This window comes from Coffea arabica, chromosome 3c, assembly GCF_036785885.1.
Source record: "Coffea arabica cultivar ET-39 chromosome 3c, Coffea Arabica ET-39 HiFi, whole genome shotgun sequence".
Lineage (NCBI taxonomy): Eukaryota > Viridiplantae > Streptophyta > Magnoliopsida > Gentianales > Rubiaceae > Coffea > Coffea arabica.
The window spans coordinates 359,008-378,992 of NC_092314.1; the positions used below are offsets into that span (position 1 = coordinate 359,008).

Here is a 19,985-nt window from a genome sequence, read left to right on the forward strand (position 1 = left end):
AAAAAATTTAGAGACCGTTTTGCAACAACTTGGACAAGTAAATAAATTAATAGATTTAATTTGGGATTTGCACGAACCGGTATTGATTCTAGCGTACATTATATTTTTGCGTCAAAAGTGTCGTAGTTAAGCTTTTAAGCAGACATGGTGTTTACGAACCTCCATTACAAATACTAGAAATGTAGGATCAAAGGCTAAGCAAAAGCAGATAGTGCTGCGGACCAAAATGGTCCATTTTGTGTTTGTAAGGGATATACTTGCATCATTTTGAAAGTAAGGGCCCCAAAAAAAATACAAATGCAACGTATAAAGGACTGGTGGTGCAATTTTACTTTAAAGTTTATACATACATACTCTTAGTACATACTTCCTTCTGCACAGCTTTTAATCCATTATGCACGCTATCATTCAAGAAGAGTCTGGCAACCTTCTTTTGTTCTTTTTTCCCCCCACCCCTGCCGCCATTAATCAACGAGGATTTTATGTGAGATATAAGATTCTCAAAAATTTACAACCCCAAACCGACTTTCCCAGCCAGACCTACTTGCAGGAGGCCATTGACATGTACAGTTGCCTGTCTCCTCAAAGATGATTTACATTGCTACCCCAACATATGTACATCTAAAGACCAAGCAGCCTAGCAAATCTTGTATCCACACAGAATCCAGTTGCACATTGGAGAAGTTGAACGTTGCCTCCCCATGCCGCTGTTCGGGCTTCACTTGGTCAACCCGTTGACAATCACCAGCGTATAGTTTACCCACAGAAGGCCCTAATGGTACTCAAATCCAACCAAGCACGTGCTCTCCTCAAACCAATTATTTCCTTTGATCCAATACACTTGAGAATTCCGCCTGCTTAAATTGGAACTCTCTACCGTGATAACCCTACGATTCAACTCTCTATTAGCTCAGATCAAAACCAGCTGCTGCACTAATGGCATATAGCAACTTCTGTTCCATCTGCTCCTTGCTGTATCAAGCCAAATGAAACATAAACAACATAAGCAACTAACAAAATTTACACCTGCAATGCCTAATTTTGAAACTACTAAAAGTATGCCCTTTGGACAACTTTTTCAGAGCTACAATATAAGTTCTCCAGGCATATGGGCTTGATACGCTCGTAATACAGAGGACACATACGCCCTTACAAACAAGAAAAATAGAAGAGAGAATATCATCTACAGGCAGCTCAAAGTAAAGAAAACCTTCTATATGGAGGAAGCTTTAGAAGATTCATGCAAGTAGCTGCTGTTGGTAATCGGTCAAGAGCTTCTTCAGAAGCACTGCCAGCAGCCCTGATTGAGTAGGAAGGAAATGTCATTAAGGATTGACATGTAAATAGCAGAGCATCTAGCATGTATAACATTTCACATCATAATCGGAAACCAACCATACCTCTGTATGCAGAATAACGGCTCCAAGTGCTTAAACCCAAGCAAGGGCCCTCGAGAACACCCAGTAACAAACCTTGAGTAAAAAAGCACAAGCAATGTTCATTCAGCTGTGCTAACTAAAAGTAGTTCATATCTTGAAGAAGTGACAATAGTAAAATAGACCACATGGGCATACTGCAACATGTTTTGAGTTAGTTCGACATATAAATGTACTTTTCCATGATCTTGAGGTACAGGACACAAATCACAGTAAAATGCAATACCTTAACATCAAGAAGCCCAAAAAAAAAAAAAAAAAAAATATTGAAGGGCACTCTGGTTGTAATTCTTGAACCTATAAAGGTCAACTATTCAGACCCAAAAAATGTTGCAGGTAGATGTGTACACACTTACATATAGTCAAATACAAGTTAGAGGGCAAACAAGAATGAGGAATAAAGTTAGGAAGAAAGAATCTAGAAAAGTATCTGATATTACTTCTGTATAAAAACTCTTCAATAGCAAAGCAAAACAAAAAGTGGGAAAATTGCCAATCACCAAAATAAATGATGCTCGGGGAGGTAACTATTGGAGTTCCCGCCCAAACTAGTTAAGACACAACTTACAAGTTGTCAAGCTATGAAGGCAAACTCTCTCCTGCTATCATCCTTTGGGAAAAGGATATTGGGAACTAACTTCATTGTAAATCAAGTAGAAAACTAAATATTGCATTGCAAGTTGACAAGTTATGAAGACAAAATTTATCCAGGCATCACCCTTCCGGCCAAAGGGAATTGGTAATTAAATTCATCATAGTTTGAGAAGAAAACTCAATATTGTATTGACTTCCTAAACTGGGTCAAGCCTTAGACATGACCAAGGCGAAGGTGACGTGACACTCAGTTTCGGAAGAAGATACAACTAAAGGATAATTCTCTTTAGACAGCCCTCCCCAAGTGAGCTACTTTTGCTTGGATATCATTCCTTCAGTCTTCATTTAGGAGAGTTAAAGGCTAATGTGTTTACATGGAAAGGGTGGTATAATATTAATAGAGCATGTCATTAACTTTTCTGCCACACATGATGGTACACACACCCGCGTGCTCCTAAATGTTCTTCCTGAAGTACTAAATCAATATACCAAGTTGGAAAGTGCATTCAATTTGGAAGGAAGAACTAAAAAAAATCCATTAGTTCATTGACACAACTTACTTCAAAAATTTCCTCTGATTTTCCAAAGAGAAGCATTTGATAACTTCCCAGAACATCTCGATGACATAGTGCTCCTGCAGATCAGAACTATAGTCAGGATCAATGTTTATCAACAGCGAAAAGCAACCAATAAAAGAGCATGCTTGATAATTATAAAAATCATTAGTCTCTGAAAATAAGCAATCAATGACCGGTCATCCAGAGACACAGCAATCGCCTCAACTGATCATGGATAGAGGACTCTCAGGTGCCATTCATTAACATTCATATCCCAAGTTTGGAACTTTCCTAACAATGGATGAGTAAATATCATTGTATTTTATGAAATTGCTGTCCACAGTCCAGCTTACAAGTCCACAAGTTCAATAATGAGCACAGTATGCAAACTTTGTGTTCATCCTTATACCAATAAGTATTTTCTGCTTCACTAATAGAAATTGTCAGATGCAATAGTTATCTAACATCCAAAAGACAAGAAACCAACTAAGGAGTTGATATTAAAACCAGACTGAACTAGTAAATCTTAAGTAGCATAGAAATTTTAAAGAAAATGTTTCACATTAACCATGTAACACCAGAATGTTTCAATTCAACGCAGAAGACCTAGTAACTTCAGAACTGGAGAGAGAGAGAGAGAGAGATTTACTTGATGATAGCCCCCTGCATAGTTGGTATGAGCTCGAAGATCATCAAGATCAAAGCCATCAACTGATCCAGATATTAAAAGCTAGAAGAAGAGGAGGAAAATTTTGTTAGTTCAATAGAACACCAATGGCATCTCTTTATAACGTTCGGACTTAAAAAAAATAATAACAACAATAAATTTATGCAACAGGTTACCATGCTCACAGATATTCTAATTTTCAATCTTATTGTTCACGATCAAATCAAGCATATGCATGAGTTGTGAATACTACAATTTTCCAGCCATCTCTCTCTCTCACACACACACACTCTCTCTCTATTCCCACTTCCTTTACCTGGGTTTTGACACCCAAATGACTCATACATAAAGATAACCTCAGTTGTGAACGAGAAGGGAGAGTACGGAAAATCATTGCAGTAATGTAAATAGAAGAGAAATTGAATGAGATTATGTTGCACAAAATGAATAAGTATAAATCTACTTGCATGTACGAGGAGATAAATACTTGCTCACTACTTCCTATTAGAATTTGCTTTTTGGTATTCCTTTAACAGCAAGCTGATTGGTCCTTGAAGAGAAAAGCAAAAGCCTTTCACATCACTGTTACCGCTGATTCCTATCAACAGCAATCAAGCTAATTTGAACATAACAGTTTTGCCAATTTCGAGGTACAAGATGACACCACCACACAGTTATCTTTCATTCCATTTCAGGTGACAAGACTTGTGCAATTTGGGACAAGCTCATAAAGGATGAACAACAAAATGATTTAGTCCTTTATACGTAGGGATTTTTTTTTTAGCTATGAACCACAACTCCAGGTATATCAAGAATAATACATGAAAATTCTCAATTTATCATACACTGAATGTGTATGTATTTATTCCAAATATTCACAAGTTCACAATATTTTCACCATACCCTCATAAAAATACCTTTACTTTCACCATGAACTAGAGCAAATAAAATGAATGTTGTTAATATCCTGTGCATATCATGTTTTCTGATTCATATTACGTTTCTAAGGGCGGCAGAGTGCCTTCCCGCCTACTGCATATAACTTCTTCTCCTTACTATGACCGCAAAGACATAAGCTGTCACTGACAGGTCAGCAAGTGTTTTAACACCCAATATTGCTGATTGTACCATAATTTGGGCCATGATTCTAGACAAGTTTGCTTTCAAAAACAACTGGGGAATATAAAAACTTATGATACAACACCTTATTGCTGACCTTGGATTTATATAGTTTTGATAGTTGAAAGTAGAATCATATAACAAGACAAAATTGAACACGACAGAAATTTAAGATTTTCAAGGCTTGAAATACCTGAAGTTCATGCTCATTAAACATGTCAATCCATTCTTTCTGTATAAGCTGCTGAAACCCCCTCAAGAAATAAGAACTTTGTTGGCGTATCTGAAAATCATAGTGATAATTTTAAACATGAACCTTGGAGAAAAAATTAACAATTAGAGGGAGGCCTTCATGGATCAAAGTGGAGGGCCATCTAACAGCCCACAAATGCAAACACAGAGATAAACACGCAGACGCAAAAACCTAAATATGATAAGATGGATATTCACCTGAAAATTCAAACGATGGTTGGCTACAAGATGAATAAATGTGATGACATTTTCATTTGTCACCCGTAAATTCTTTCCCCCAGGAAGCAGCTCTTCTTCTGCTTGCTCCCCGTATTCATTATTGACAATAACAAAGTACAACTCTAACCCTGAGATATCACCTTCATAATGCTGCAATTGCAAACGCCAAAAAGACAGTATAAAAAGAATTGCCAAATAAGAGGCACATATGAACTTTATAGGCAATAATATCTTTTCTATTCTTTATCTTCATACCCTTTAGGGATGTATTTCTTTATCTCCAACTATTTCATGGAGTAAGAGAGGAAGGCATTCTTTGCTCGATAGTTTTTTTTTTAAGGCAAAAAAAATAACTTGGAGTAAAAGCCTTAAACAACGAAGGAAAAGTTTGCACCAAAGCAGCTTCTATACTAACACAAAAGATGGAGCATCTTCAGATAACACTCCTCTAATCACTAAGAGAGAGATTCGAGGACAAACTCTACTTTAGGTAGAAATGATATTATTAAAAGTTATCATCATCTCTGATGCTATCATACACTCCATTGCCCAATTTTTTGAAATTAACTCTAAAATATGGTTGCTACTGCCATGTACAAAATGAGAGAGAATACAGAAAATCTCATGAAAGGTTTGGGAAGAGAAACTAACAATTTTCTACAAATTTATGAACCTTCAACTTCCATTGAGCATAAATGATCCTTGTGAATAATCACAATAAAGCAGACACAGGAGAGGGAAGCATCACCTTCAGAAATATCAGATGCCGATATAATTCTGGATCCAAGGAAGGCAAATCATTCAAGTAATTGTACCTGAGTAGCAACATCATCAAGAAGCCCCATTTTAGAGAAGTACCAAAAGCAAAGTAGCATGCCATTAACTAGATAGCCATCTTTTTGGCTCCCCATTCTCCATTCTACCCCAAATCAGCCCAATCATTATGCAACTCTTTCCCATCGAAGAAGTAACATCACATCAAATACTGCTGCAATTCTATGTGCCTAGATTTACAAAATCAGCTCTATATCACTAAACATCCTCTGATATGCATCAGAAATTCCTATTTTCATCTGACACTGGTCAAACTCATACCATTCTTGGTGAAAGTTAATGGTGGATAAAATAGGATAACAATTAAAATTCAATTTACCAACCAGGTGAGGTCAATTGATCTCACTAGCAAGCATGTCACTCAGCCCTCGGGTCCAAGGTGTTTTCACAAACACCAGAGACTAGTATATGCCGCAATTTTTGGGTATCAAGATATAAACTTGACTGATAAAAGTTATTACTTTGTTCTTAAGCTTTCAAGTTGGATACACCTCCACAAGTATCCTTTTTTTTTACCATTTTTTTAAGTGTAAGTGGGAGGTCTCAAACTCAGGACCTCTCACTCACACACCGTTCCCCCGAACCACCCAACCCTACACAAGCTTATCATGAAAAGGGAATGTTAGAACATGTTAGAAGCAAGACTGAGTGCCTTACTTTTGCTTCAATTTGCTCAGAAAGAAGGTTGCAAATGGTATATCAACAAGAATTCCCTCGAACATTGCCTACGACAAAAAACCCATATCATACTTAAGCAATAAAGACCACATAAAACAATCATTCTGACCTAGGAATTACTCGAGCAGATGCAATCACTGGAAATTACAGAAACAATTGATCATAACAAAAAATTAGACAATTGAAAAAGATCCATAAATTAGTGAGAGTGCAATCAGAATATAGTGTTAAATGTGCAGTGATATTCAATATTTGCATGGACCCTGACAATCCATGTTTCTGTGCCTGGTATAGGAGAAGAATTTAATCCATCACACAGAGAATAAAGCAAATCTTTATTGTTGTTTACCTATCATAAAAGATTACACCAGCTAAGTCTACCAAGTAACTCAGTGACCAATTAAGTACAATGAATATGGTCTAAAAAATGCTCAATGGTGAATCTTGGTTGATAAATTGCCATCCTGTAACCTGAAGCTCAACTCTACGAACCCAGAGACCATCCCATTAGAAGAGTGTCAACAAGTACTAAGCATTAAAACTCAGCCTCCCCAGGCCAACACACATACAGGCTGGTTCAACATATTGACCTTTATTGCAAGTCAATGAAAAGAAAACAGAACTTATTATAATGTGTAAAAAATACTGCATACAGAGGATGGTGAGATAAGCTAGACTAGAAGTGTAAATCATAAAATCCATTTTTTGCAACTAGAATGAGTTGCAGAATGGAAATGATATCTTTGTAGGTACAGGCAAAATATTTGAATTCTTTGTCTGGTGAACTAATTCCAATCAAACGTGGAACCAAATTGGGCTCAGTAATGGCTAAATGACCTGTTTGGCCTCGGTCCTTGAATTGAGTCTTAGTACAAGCAGCAGGCAGAGCTAAACTTTCCAAAATTTATATCATATTAACAAGCTTGCATTAGGATGATGTAGCATCCAAATTTTGAATCACCGGCAATGGTTCCACTAAGGAACATCTCACAAAAGGGTGATTTTGGGAGCTTGCAAAAGCTGCTCAGCATGGCGCTCCACGTCATATCACCAAGTACACAACCAGTCAATTGGCAGGTTGATCTGGGTATGAAACCATATAAAAGTTACTTTAAGATTGGACTTCAGGCCTATTCAATGATTCAATTTTCTATACTACTCAATGCACCCAGATTCTGTGTCACCATGGGCAGGTGGTTTCAATATTTTAAAGCCACCAGCGATACAAGAGCCACATGCCCTCTAAGGCTCCATTTCCAATTGTCTGTCATGTCAAGCACCTGTTTATGTTCCTAAGACGTGACAAAAAATGAAAAGAAAGGTTCAACACTAAGACGGCATAATCTTTCCAATACAGATTCCCTCAACAAAGAGCAAACAACCTTCTGAAACCTCCTAAAATCTGTCCTACTCCTCAACTACCGCCCCCCCCCTCCAGTCAACACAATCGTGTGATTCACTTGGTTCATCCTGGAAAAATTATCATCTCAAAATCACTAACAGATACCCAGATTAGCTTTTATAATTCACACCCTTTTTTTTAACAAGACATAAATGTTAGCTATGAGCTACAGAATATGGTCAAGGAAAATTTTCCACCACATTTTGGATCCATTCCCTAAATGTAGTGTACTCAAATCAATTCTATAATTCACGTATATGATGAGCTGGAAAGCCAGATGCCGCGACATGAAAGACAAGCATTTATCTTTTAAATGTACAGATGTATCATTACCTTAGCAAGAACAGTTCCAAGAAAGTGAAACAACTGGAGATGCTGTTCGTGTACTAGTCCTGATCCAGGATTGGGATACAGTAGGTGATCCGCCGTTTCCTTCAAAAAGACCAAAAACATGATTATGTAGTGAATTAATTAGGCAAATATTCATACATGCATAAATTGTACATGGGCATTTTCATTTTCATAAGAGAGAGAGAGAGAGACAGAGAGACAGAGAGAGAGAGAGAGAGAGAGTTTGCTGCATGAATGGACCACTGTGGACTACAAAAAAAAACAGGTTCCTTCATGATGTGCTCATGCCATCGACTTCAGATGTGTGGTACGTCCACACATATGACGACACATGCATAAATCGGCATAAAGATGAAGAGCATATTTGTAGCTTAAAGTCACTGCATAGACACAACCTTAAATAATCCGTACTGTACATCAAAGGCTGCTCTAGTAACATTTTCCATAAAATCCTTGAAAATACCACCACCATCGATTCCAGCCTCCTCCGCTCCAAATTCATTGATAAAAGTAACACGAATCTGGACAAAAACAATGATGATGATCATATCAGGTATGAAGGCAAAGCGGCTAATCTTTTATAAGGGACTCAACATAGTAATTTATATAGTTCAGAACTGCTAAATACAAAAACAAAAATATCACCAGTCCTCGAAGATCCTCTTCAGTCAAGGCATTCAACTGATCAAAAGCATCTTCCAAGATATGATCTCTTCTTACTCTGAACCTGTTCCTAACATAGGGGACATGAGGTATATTCCTTTCCCTTGCCGCAACAAGCTGTGACTGGTAGATGGATCCAACAATGACTCTCATCAGCAGTCAGTAAAATCATAATCAGAGGAAAACAGAATTCCTTATACAACATTTTGTGAGAGAAAGGGGAGAAAACTAGGAATTAATAAATCCACATTTAATCATTTTCTTTGAAGATAGCAAGCACACAGAAAAACTGACAGAATGAAAAAATCAATGGATAAGCAACTCACCGCAAATATTTTAGCTCTGCTCGTAAATGGAACCAAGAAGGGAGCTAGTTTTAGTATATCATTTGCTTTAGTATTTTCCATGGTCGCCTGGAGAAAATAAATAGCATAATTAACAACTAGAGGTCTTTTCATGGGTTTTCTTTTTGTCGGGGGGGGAGGGCAATTCTATCAACTTATTGAAAGTGAAGTTAGAAAGCATATACCTGAGAGATAAAGTAATCATTGACACCGTCAGCATGAAAATCACTTGGGGGTGTAAATTGCCTTCTGTTATTCCAATCTTGCAACTAAAAAGTTGAATCATATCAGGAGGAGGCAAAATGGAAGATGCAATGATAAAGGCATATGCATGAGAAATATTCAGAATTGGAAAAACAAACAGAACCATAACCAAGATCATCCAAAACTTTTGTAAAATATACCTGCGACAAGAGCTCAGAAGCTGTAACACAAACTCTATGCTGAAGAAATTCCAATGGGTGCTTCTTCATGGCAAAGGTGTCAACAGGGGACTTGGAAAAATTAGGTGGTGCCACAGGATTCAGCCACAGGAGTTGCCACAAGGCCTACAAAAAGAAAGTGCAAATGCACCAGGATATCACCACAGTGTCAGGAATTTTATTCTATTGAGAATTTGAGCATAGCAAAGAGCTTAGTGATCCAGGAAGCAACATCAGACTTTCAAATCTAAGAGAACTGGTTCAATGAGATTGTGCTTTGACATTGACATGCAAACAAGTGGGCAGCTATTAAAAAATTGTTAGTCAGTTTAATATAGTTCTGATTCTGTTATACAAGATAGCTTAAAACACGTCTTTCTTGGTCATTTAAAGTAAAATGCTAAGAGTTAAGAAAGCAAAAGGTCCTGAATGAACTTGAAGAGATCACATTCAATAGAGTAAATGCAAAAGCTAAGCCCATGTCAAGTTGATCCCTTGGCAAACACAGGCAAGAGTAACAGAGAGGTGGATTGCCTATTAAGTAAATGGACTTGAATATTTGTTGAACTACTATGTTTGCAAACATATGGAGATAAAACAACATCTACATAATTCATAGAAGAAGCTATCTATGAGCTGATTAAATCCCGAATGCCCAGCTGCCTGTTTGGCAGGGACTAGGGGTTTGAAGTGTGCTCAGCTAGCAAAGTCCAAAAAATGAATTCAGATTTAAAAAAAAAAAAAAAAAAAAGTGAGGCTTCTTTTCAACAACTAAAACATCCCCAAATAAAACCCTTCAAAACACCAAGTGGTAAACAACAGAATGCTACTAGCCAACCTCTACAAGAATACCTGTCTTATAATAACAATCAAGCATCGGATATCATCCAGTGGCAGTGGCTTCTCTTGCTCATAAAACTCTTCATTATCAACAATCATAAGCATGTGCCTGGTCAAGCATTTATACAAACATGAGATGTCAATTAACTCACAATACAATGTCATGTAATGCAAGAATAGATGATGCCAAACCACAGATTTCTTACTTGTAAACAGGGCAGAAAACAGCCAAAGGTAGTAACCAACCAGGTGCATCTTCAGGCAAATATGCAGACAGCTTGGACAAGGATGACCATTTACAGTTGTCATGGCAGCATTTCATGAAGTTCCAAAGCACAAGAACCAACTCTGTTCTATAAGCTAGCACAGTCATGATGCGCTCTAGAGGCAGGATGTTGAACATAACATGAAGGAAAGCACAAGCAGCACCAACAGCTGCAGCCTCTTTATCATTGGGCCCACCTATATATGAATTATTGGCAAGCGAAACCCCACCCAACAAAACATTTGTCTGCTCAGCAATGACAAAAAGTTTCAATTAATATTTCTGAAACAGAATCTCACAACTCAGTTTAACATGCACATTAAACATTGTTGGACTGTTTAAGTTTCATACCAATTGCAAAAGAAAGCGTGGATCTATTGCATTATAAATCTGGAGCTCCAAATCACCATTTAGAACTTTTTCTGCTCGTTCATCATCAACAAGCATTTCGTCATCATAAGTATTGGAATCTGAAACAAACATATGAAATAGAATCAAAATTTAAAAGAGGCAATTCTGTTATGACACTGTGGATAATCAAGTCCAGGATTTTAGTATCACAATGCACTCAAATATAAAAATCAAGCCTACGGTAAGTTAAAGTGTACTATGAAGACTTACTTTGTTTACCTCCTTCATTCAATGTTTTGATGGGTGGAATTGCTTCCAACAAAAATGTTGCAAGAGTCACAAAATCTACAGCCTGATGCAGAAGAAGAAAAAGGAAGGAACTTCAAACCAATTACAAATAGGCTCAAAGTCCACCTAAATAACATACTGATGTAGAGATGGAGCAAGACAAAACTATTATCATTCTATGGAAAAAAACTGACAGCCCTTCACTAATAAATGATAGTCAACACAGACAGGAGCGGATGAATCAGCTGAACCTGCCTCAATTCCCATCAACGATTTGAGGATAAAGAAGCGGTAGCTCAAGAAATACTAGAAAGTACTGTTTGGACAGAAGGTACCGGGTCAACAGAAGGAAAAAGAGGTGGCAAGGTACTTGAATCAAAGACATGTCTCCAAACAAAGAGGCATTACAAGCAAGAAAATAATTGATTTGACTCTTACTCTCCTTTGATTGGGAAATTAACTTCTCCTCAATGATATTATATAAAGCAAATCTATAAGGAAGGTAAAATATCAAGAGATAAGTAGAACTTTTCAAGTTAAATTATTTCAAAGAAGATTAAAAAATATATTTTCATGGGAAGCAAATGATAATGCAGACCATCAATGGAGCCAAGCCACAACATACTGGGGAGTTTATATCCACAAATAGCCCAGGAATCTACTAAAAAATGGTAAAAATATATTGAGTTGTACCATATCAAATGACTCAGGCTGAGTGAAAGCAACTCCAGCAGCTTCTAATATATTTCCAAGAAGACAGGCGAAACTAGGAAAATCACTTGATATATCTTCAGGTAGAACATTCTTATGATTTTTCACACAGAGGGCCATCTGATGGAAATACTGCTGACTCAACCTAGGAGCTCCAAAAGTCTAGATAAACAATAAAAGCAGCTGTTAACTACTATGCAAGCAGATGGTCACAGCATAACATATTCCAAACAATTGAAGAACAGCACAGACCTGTGTAGCAGTACAAGGTACAAAGAGAGAGTGGATACGTGAATCAGGCTACAACAGCATAAAGCTTTTGTAGCAAAATAAAAGCAATACAGAGCAGATAAGGGCTATGTATATTTGTGTACTGCATGCAAAACTGAGAAGTCACTCCACTGCAATGAAGCCCACTTTCCCAATATCTAATCATACCCAAATTCTTGACAAGAAACAGAATATAATGACACCGATTGTTAATGAATTATCATTAATTAGTCTACCTCTTTTAGATGCGGAAAAAGACGCCACAAGAAAGGAATTGTAAGAAGCTGGGATGAGAAACTCCAACTTGGGTCAACATTCGGACAAACACAAGGTGTTTGCCCCACATGAGATATAATGAGGGCCAGAACACGTTCCAAAGAAGATACATCACCAACAAGGCCCTGGATAGCTACTTCCTGCATGTAATCCACAGCAATGCAACTATTAATGATACATCTCATAAGAAGGAACTTCAAGGATATCCAAGAGAAGACAAGACTCAGTCACATACAATAAAAAACCAGAATAAGGAAAAATCCAAACACCAAGAACACTTGAAATCTAGGAGCCACATACGTTAAATACAAAATACAACTTCAAGCTTGAATTCCTGTATGGGTAGTTGGGTAAACCAAATAAAGCTCATTACAACTCTAAGCCATTGAAAACAAAAGGCAATCCATTCTGAATATCAGGTTGATCTTACCTTCAGCGTCAGAATGACATTTCTAAACATGGAAAATACATTTCTTTGTAAAAGATAGCTGACTGTGTTACAAGCCCAGGGAAGTCTGTCATCAATCAATAGATGTAATGCATCTAACAAGAGAATTGCTGGAGCACCAGAATGTTTAGATGCCATTAGTTGGTCTCTCAACTGGATCCTGCAAAAGTCACAACATGTTTATATGCCATTAGTTGGTCTCTTAACTGGATCCTGCAAAAGTCACAACTGATATAAGCAATTTACCGTTCAAGAACTAACTTCTGAAGAAAAGTCCGTCGAAAGGTTTCAAAAATAACTTGGTCTGAATTTCGAGGCCATGTGACATCTTCAGGGTGGCACTTATATTTACAAATGCTAATTACACATTAACAGACATTTGTGGAATATAGTCAACAAAGTCATAGTCTGATACAGATTTTGGAGACATCATATAATAATTAAAAAGAAATCCCTTTCCTAGTAGCACTCAGGCAGGAGCATTGTATGCCGTATATTCCATTTTCATTAGCTAACTAATATGATTTTTGTAAGGTCACTAGCTCGTGCAAAGCTCCTACACTTATTCCAGCACTACATTTCAGTAGTAAAGATGGAAGAATGTGTTTAGCTGTTACCAGAAAACAAACAACTATATATGATTAAAGAAATAAATCAGCTTTATGATGGCCAGTGCATGACATTAAGCAGCTCAGCAAGACATCAAGGAATGTCCATGCACAAACAATACTATAACATAGCCTTTGCACAGCAAACCAACAATACTTGAAGCATTTAAAGAGAACTAACAATTTTTAAGAGAAACTACTGACATGAGGGTTTCTTTACAAACCTATTCTCATAAATTGCCTGAATACATGCCAAAGCAAATTTCTTAACCCTGTACTCCACCAGGGCTTTATTGGATGGATAGTCAGCACCAGCAAAGAGGCTTATAATATCTAGCACTGCAGATAAACATTGCTAGCATTAGCATGACAATGAAGCACACGTAGATAAATAGATAGACAGATAAATAAAAGATAGATAGGGAGAGACAGAAATTAAGATAATTTGCAAATAAATCCAAAAGAATATGCTCACAAGACACCCGTCAAAATGAATCTGCTTATTAAAAAGATGCTTGCAGTGTTGAAGGCATCACAGAAAGAGTAAGTTTTCCCGTTCCTTCTTTTAAATTTATATCAAGTTGATGACAGGTTTTGCAAATTCTAATATGAAGTTACACTGTATTAGCATTTTATTCATCAGATATGAGATAATCGCTCCTAAAAGGATGGAGTAAAAAGTTGAATATTGAGCGAAAAGGACATACCACTCCATTTCTACAGCTATACATGAAGTATGGCAGAAAACTATTCCGATAGCATGCTACCAATTAAAGCATGCTTACGAGTTAATCAAAATTATATTTAATGATAATTCGTATGATTCAACAGACTTGAAGACATAACATGATAAGCCGTTAGTTGATTGGTCGAAAAATCTTGTCAGAAGTTACTTATTGACTTACCATTATCTTGATCCAACTTCTGAAGCAACTGACAAACTTCCACAAGGGCAGAACAATCAGCAGCATTTTTGGGGTTAAAAAAGAAAAGTAGCCAGCGGAGAAAATCAGAATCTGGACCAAAGCATTGCCTGGACAATGAAACTAAGAAGAATCAAACTATGTTGAAAAAGGTTATATAAATAATTTGAGCCCCACAAAGGGAACAGGAGCTATATGAAAGAACAGTTGAAGAAAGGGGGGAACAATAAGGCCTTACTTATTAAACTACAAAAACAGAGACCTCAATAAGACATTCTAGCAACTAACAAAATCAAAATGAGGAACCAACAGCATACCTGTCCACAATCTGGAAGTGCTTGCCAAATCTGGTAAAAAACCTCTCTCGTACTTCTGAACGTTCAGCCTCCACAAGCTTTCTCCCTCTAAAGCATTTCTGTAACAAGAAATTAGTCAAAGCTGGGCAACAAACCAATGGAGTTTCAGTCATTGAGTTTTCAAGCTCCCTACAGGCCTAGTCTTGCAGAAATTAAAAAAATCAATTTATCCCAATTGAGATGCTAGAGATAATCCAATCAAAGCTTTATTATCTTTATTAATACAATGTATACTTCTGTTAATACATTAAACAAAAAATAGGTGGCTCTAGAGATAATTATCTCAAAGCTTTATTATCTTTATTATCCCAATTGAGATGCTAGGGATAATCCAATCAAAGCTTTATTATCTTTATTAATACAATGTATACTTCTGGTAATACATTAAACAAAAAATAGGTGGCTCTAGAGATAATCCAATCAAAGCTTTATTATCTTTATTATCCCAATTGAGATTCTAGGGATAATCCAATCAAAGCTTTATTATCTTTATTAATACAATGTATACTTCTGTTAATACATTAAACAAAAAATATGTGGCTCTAGAGATAATCCAATCAAAGCTTTATTATCTTTATTATCCCAATTGAGGCGCTAGGGATAATCCAATCAAAGCTTTATTATCTTTATTAATACAATGTATACTTCTGTTAATACATTAAACAAAAAATAGGTGGCTCTAGTTCCAAGGGTCCTTAAAAGCAATTTTACTGTATAACACGTTCATGTCACAAGCTGGGGTGAACTTACATCAATATTCTCTAATGAAATAGGCAATGATTCTACATATAACACGTTCATGTCACAAGCTGAGGTGAACTTACTTCAATATTCTCTAATGAAATAGGCAATGATTCTACATAGAACTTAAGGTAAATCTTCTGATTATTAGAGAACTAAACAAGCAACCACACTTAACTTTCAACATTAAATTGATGCTGGTAACAATACGAATTCCAAATGATAACATATTTAAAATAGGGAGTAATTGGTCAATTAGGAAGTTTTAAGGCAATTCCACAATTGTAACACAAAAATATTTCAAAGCTTTCTTTCTGCTAACTTCAAAAACCTATCTGTCACCAAAAGAAAAGTTCCAAGGCCAGCACAACACATGCAGCATAACAATATCAACAGCAGCTAAGCTTAACCATCGTCTGAAAGGAGGGGGGAAAAAGCATAAGTGACATAATAAATATCATGACTAGTTATAAATTTAGGAGGCCAGATAGTAAATATCATAATAAATATCGTGACTAACCACAAACATGTGATGAGTGTTAAACCAGTTTTCGCATATTTCCTTAAGTTAATCAATTCTACTCAACTGACCACTTATGACTCTTAATGCTAGCCTTTGACCTAAAGCATGAAAAGCAGATAAAATAGGATTTTCTCAGTTGTCAATTTTAGGTGCAGAGACTATCCGAGTCAACTTATCACTTCAGATCGTTTGGAATCAAATGTTGACATGGGACTAAGTATCATCATCCCATCCAAGACTAATTCTTCCTGTCATACACTTGGATCCTTCATTCATAGCCTCAAATTAAAGGCCTTTTAATTTTTCCCAGCAAACAAACATGCTCACCAATTCTAGCACATGATTGGCCAACAATTATGTGATGGATGAAAGATTACAGGGACAATGCACTATTTAAATCGTACAAAATTCAAGTCCTGTAGACAAAGTGATGTGATGATCGTCAATCAAAATTCCAGATAACAATTGGGTAAAACGCACAAAAATGTAAATCAACTAGTTGCAAGAAAATCTTCTCTTTAGAGTGCATATATTATTCATTTCTATATGCCACAGGAACATGGGCATGCCATCCAGCCTTGGTGGAATGAGGAACAAGATAAACCTTGAGAGAACTAAGGATGAAAAAGGATTTTATAACCGAAGAGACAACTTTCTTCATTCCTACATGATACGTGATAAAGAACGTGTATAAACAGATGCCAACAGGCGCATCACCTACATGTATCGTTCTTTTCAAATGGAGTAATTATCATAACCCCTTGTGTTTATTATTTTAAATGCTCAATGCACTTGCCACAAGTACGAAGTAGAACATACATCATAATCCACACTACCAAAATTTATTCATCAAAAATGATTAGAACACGAAAGTCGATCCTGTAAATGCCCAGGTACCTGCTTGGGTACCAATGTTACGTTTTTGTCTTTGTTTTCTGATTCTACTCAATCCTGCTACCTGATAATAATAGACCCGATCATGCTTAAATTAAATAGCAGCCTATACAGAAATTTCATTCCTTTTTTGCTATTTCATTGATGAGTGGCCTTTTTGCAGTGATTAACAGCTTCCCAACCTATATAGAAATATCATTCCTTTTTTGCTATTTCGTTTATGAGTGGCCTTTTTGTGTCGATTAACGGCTTCCCGTAAATATGCACGCTGTTTTCATTAACCTAAGACACACTAGTGCAACCAAACATATGTTTCTGACCCCACCCCTCCACATTTTTCCACTCATTAACAGAATCCAACCTAGTATCCCGCTAACAACATGATCTTTAAGCTTAGTTAAGATAAATAAATAAATAACCTAAAAATCCCCACTTTAACCGCAATCTTATACTTGCATCCAGCATGTATTCCGTATATTCTCCTAAACCCAACATAAATACCATCCAATAGCCAAATGTCCAGTGTCAATAACGATACGAAGCTAAATGAAACATAAATATCCTCCACGGGCTAGTCTAGCTCTCTATCTAAGGCCTCGTACTACATAATTCAAAAACTAAAGAGATTTTTTTTTATAAAAAAAAAAAAAAAAAAAAAAAACCAAGAGATAAAATGTACTCCGTAAACAAGCTAAAACCTAGTTCGTAATTGACCTAAAGCATGTCAAAATTTCACAAATTCATAGCTTTCACAATGATATGAACCAGCTAAGTTAACGAAAGAAATGAAAACCAAAGACATTGGTACTGCACATCAAACCGTATATATATTGTAACACAACGTTAAGCCTGAATATGAAGGCTTTTTGAGACCTGAATTTTGAGAGCAGCAGAGTTGTTCTGACGCAACTGGAGGCGGCGATTCCTCTCGAACCTAGTTTGCTCCACAAGCTTCTTCCGGTCTCTTTCTTTGGAACTCCGTCCGCCTAAATCCACTCGCTTCCTGGTCGATGAATCGCCGGAGAAAAACATCTTCCCCTTTTTTATTCCCCACCGCAACAATGATCAATTCAACCCAAAAGAAATTATAAAAACTAAAAATCGAGACGAAGAAAAAGCTCCAATCTAACTAGCCTATTAAATAGGAGTGTCAATTTTGAATGTAATAATGAAATTGCAAAAGAGTAAAGAGAAAAGGCAAAGAGGAAGAAAAACTATGAGCTGAGTGACTTAACAGAAAGAGGAAAAAATGCCTGCTCAAAATCAAATACGTTTTCCTTTTCTTTTTTTTATTTTTTTAATAAAAAACTTTTGCGGGAGTTAGCAATGAGCAGCAAGCAGTACAAATAAAATAGCACCGAGGATGGAAAGGAGGAGAAGACTTTTCTTGAGTCCTCTTGTTGTTTAAGCGTTCAGGAGTTTCCACCGTAACTTCTTGTTTCGTTTTACTTTACTGGTTTTTTTTTTTCTGTACCAAAACACGTGTGCAAGGACGTATGCTTAATTAGGATACTACGGAACTGAGTCGAGCTCGAGTAGCACCGTACTCGAGCTCGAACTCGATCAGAATTAGTGCTACTCGTATCGTCTGACTTGATTGCACCCCTATGCTCAATAGTATGATTGTCATCCGTTTGGCTTGATCATTTTCATATATAATGTTGTGTAATATACAAATAAATATAATCTTAAAAATATCAAAAATAATTTCAAAAAAATAACTTCAAAAAACAACCTCAAAAAAATGCATATTTTGTTTCATGGAAAAAGAAATATAGGAGGTAATCATTTTATGTTGTTAGTATCAAAGATAATTTAGGTTAAAGAATTCCATTTTGCTTTTGTCCTTTTCGTATGAGAGATGCAGCATTGTTCAGAAATATATATATATATATAGAGAGAGAGAGAGAGAGATATCATATTTTTTAAGATTAAGATTAAGATTAATATAGTAGTATAGTAGTAGTACTCTGAGTTAAAAATGGGAGAAAGGTTCAGAGTATTTGATTGACCCTCCGGCTCCCATCCTCTTCACGGTGCAAGATGGCTTCCTGGTAAAACCTTCATTGGATTGCAATCTTAATGATTATACACTTTTTAGTGTAGCCGGAGTAACATATAAGTGTGATGATTTATTGGAAAGAATATTTACATAGGTGACATAAAACGGGAAACGAAAAAAAATGTAAAAAGGAATTTGGCAAAAATAATAACCAAATAAAGCATCACATCTATAATATTAATTTATATCTCATTTAAAGGAAGGATAAAAACCTTGGATTCATATATGTACGTGAGAGTTGAAAAAGGGGGGGGGGGGGGGGGGGGGGCGGGGGAAATGTAACAATCGAATGGGAATCTTTTATTTCTTCCGTGGAAATTTAAAATAAATAAAATAATACGCGGAATACACAATTTGGATCGGTTTACTGTTAGACATGGGCCAAGTTGAGACCTGCTTTTGACAAAGTTCCGACTCCAAACCAAAATGTTTAGTTTTGAGACAGTGCAAGAATGGACTGTTTCAAACATGGGTGAAACTCGGCCTCAGCAAGCAGGCGAAGAGGTGGATCAAAGATCTTAGCAGTGCATTATCAGGCCCAACAAATAACAAATACTAACAACAATGCCGCTGTGGACCAAATTGATATTGGGCCGCTGCAAAATTGCGTACGTTTCTTGGTCTATAACAGAAAAAAAATAAAATAAAATTTGTTGGGTCCGGTCTCAATTGTCGACCCTCCGGCCCCCGGCTGGTTAAAAAGCTTAAGCGGCAGCGCAGGAGCCCCCCGCCCCCCCCCCCCCCCCGCGGGGTTGGTTTATCATTCTTTTTCTAATAAGTATTCATCAGAACAAAAACAAAACAACAAAGCATGATGACGCCTTGACAACTTTTACTAACTGTTAGTAAAACAAACATAGTAGTAAAGAGTCGAGAAGCATCGAGTTGATC

At 36.6% G+C, this 19,985-nt stretch overlaps 1 protein-coding gene across 3 annotated transcripts; it reads right to left on the reverse strand.

The window, feature by feature from the left end:
* Positions 1-298: 298 nt before the first annotated feature.
* Positions 299-18,426, reverse strand: LOC113735305 (E3 ubiquitin-protein ligase UPL6-like). 3 transcript variants are annotated; one of them, XM_072081633.1, is made up of 26 exons: positions 17,906-18,423; positions 14,836-14,933; positions 14,501-14,628; positions 13,820-13,934; positions 12,970-13,147; positions 12,500-12,679; positions 11,976-12,155; positions 11,265-11,346; positions 10,995-11,113; positions 10,585-10,889; positions 10,391-10,487; positions 9,521-9,664; positions 9,302-9,385; positions 9,099-9,185; positions 8,755-8,895; positions 8,505-8,630; positions 8,092-8,190; positions 6,336-6,403; positions 5,593-5,659; positions 4,824-4,994; positions 4,567-4,656; positions 3,237-3,317; positions 2,591-2,664; positions 1,401-1,472; positions 1,211-1,300; positions 299-972 (listed from the first exon to the last, which is right to left on the reverse strand). In XM_072081633.1, exons 1-26 carry the CDS (start codon positions 18,062-18,064, stop codon positions 906-908), a joined length of 3,102 nt encoding a protein of 1,033 aa, XP_071937734.1. In that variant the 5' UTR covers positions 18,065-18,423; the 3' UTR covers positions 299-905. The 3 variants fall into 3 exon arrangements, with proteins under 3 accessions (XP_071937734.1, XP_071937735.1, XP_071937736.1); XM_072081634.1 differs by lacking the exon at positions 11,976-12,155; XM_072081635.1 differs by lacking the exons at positions 299-972; positions 1,211-1,300; positions 1,401-1,472; positions 2,591-2,664; positions 3,237-3,317 and having other exon boundaries at positions 4,567-4,689; positions 17,906-18,426.
* Between the last annotated feature and the right edge of the window lie 1,559 nt (positions 18,427-19,985).

Excerpts from the sequence above, each read along its gene's own strand:
- LOC113735305 (XM_072081633.1), bottom strand. The coding sequence starts at position 18,064 with ATGTTTTTCTCCGGCGATTCATCGACCAGGAAGCGAGTGGATTTAGGC. Across the intron at positions 9,386-9,520 it reads CTTCTGAGCTCTTGTCGCAG|TTGCAAGATTGGAATAACAG; the intron begins GTATATTTTACA and ends TCAACTTTTTAG. Across the intron at positions 1,473-2,590 it reads AATCAGAGGAAATTTTTGAA|GTTTGTTACTGGGTGTTCTC; the intron begins GTAAGTTGTGTC and ends TTTTTACTCAAG.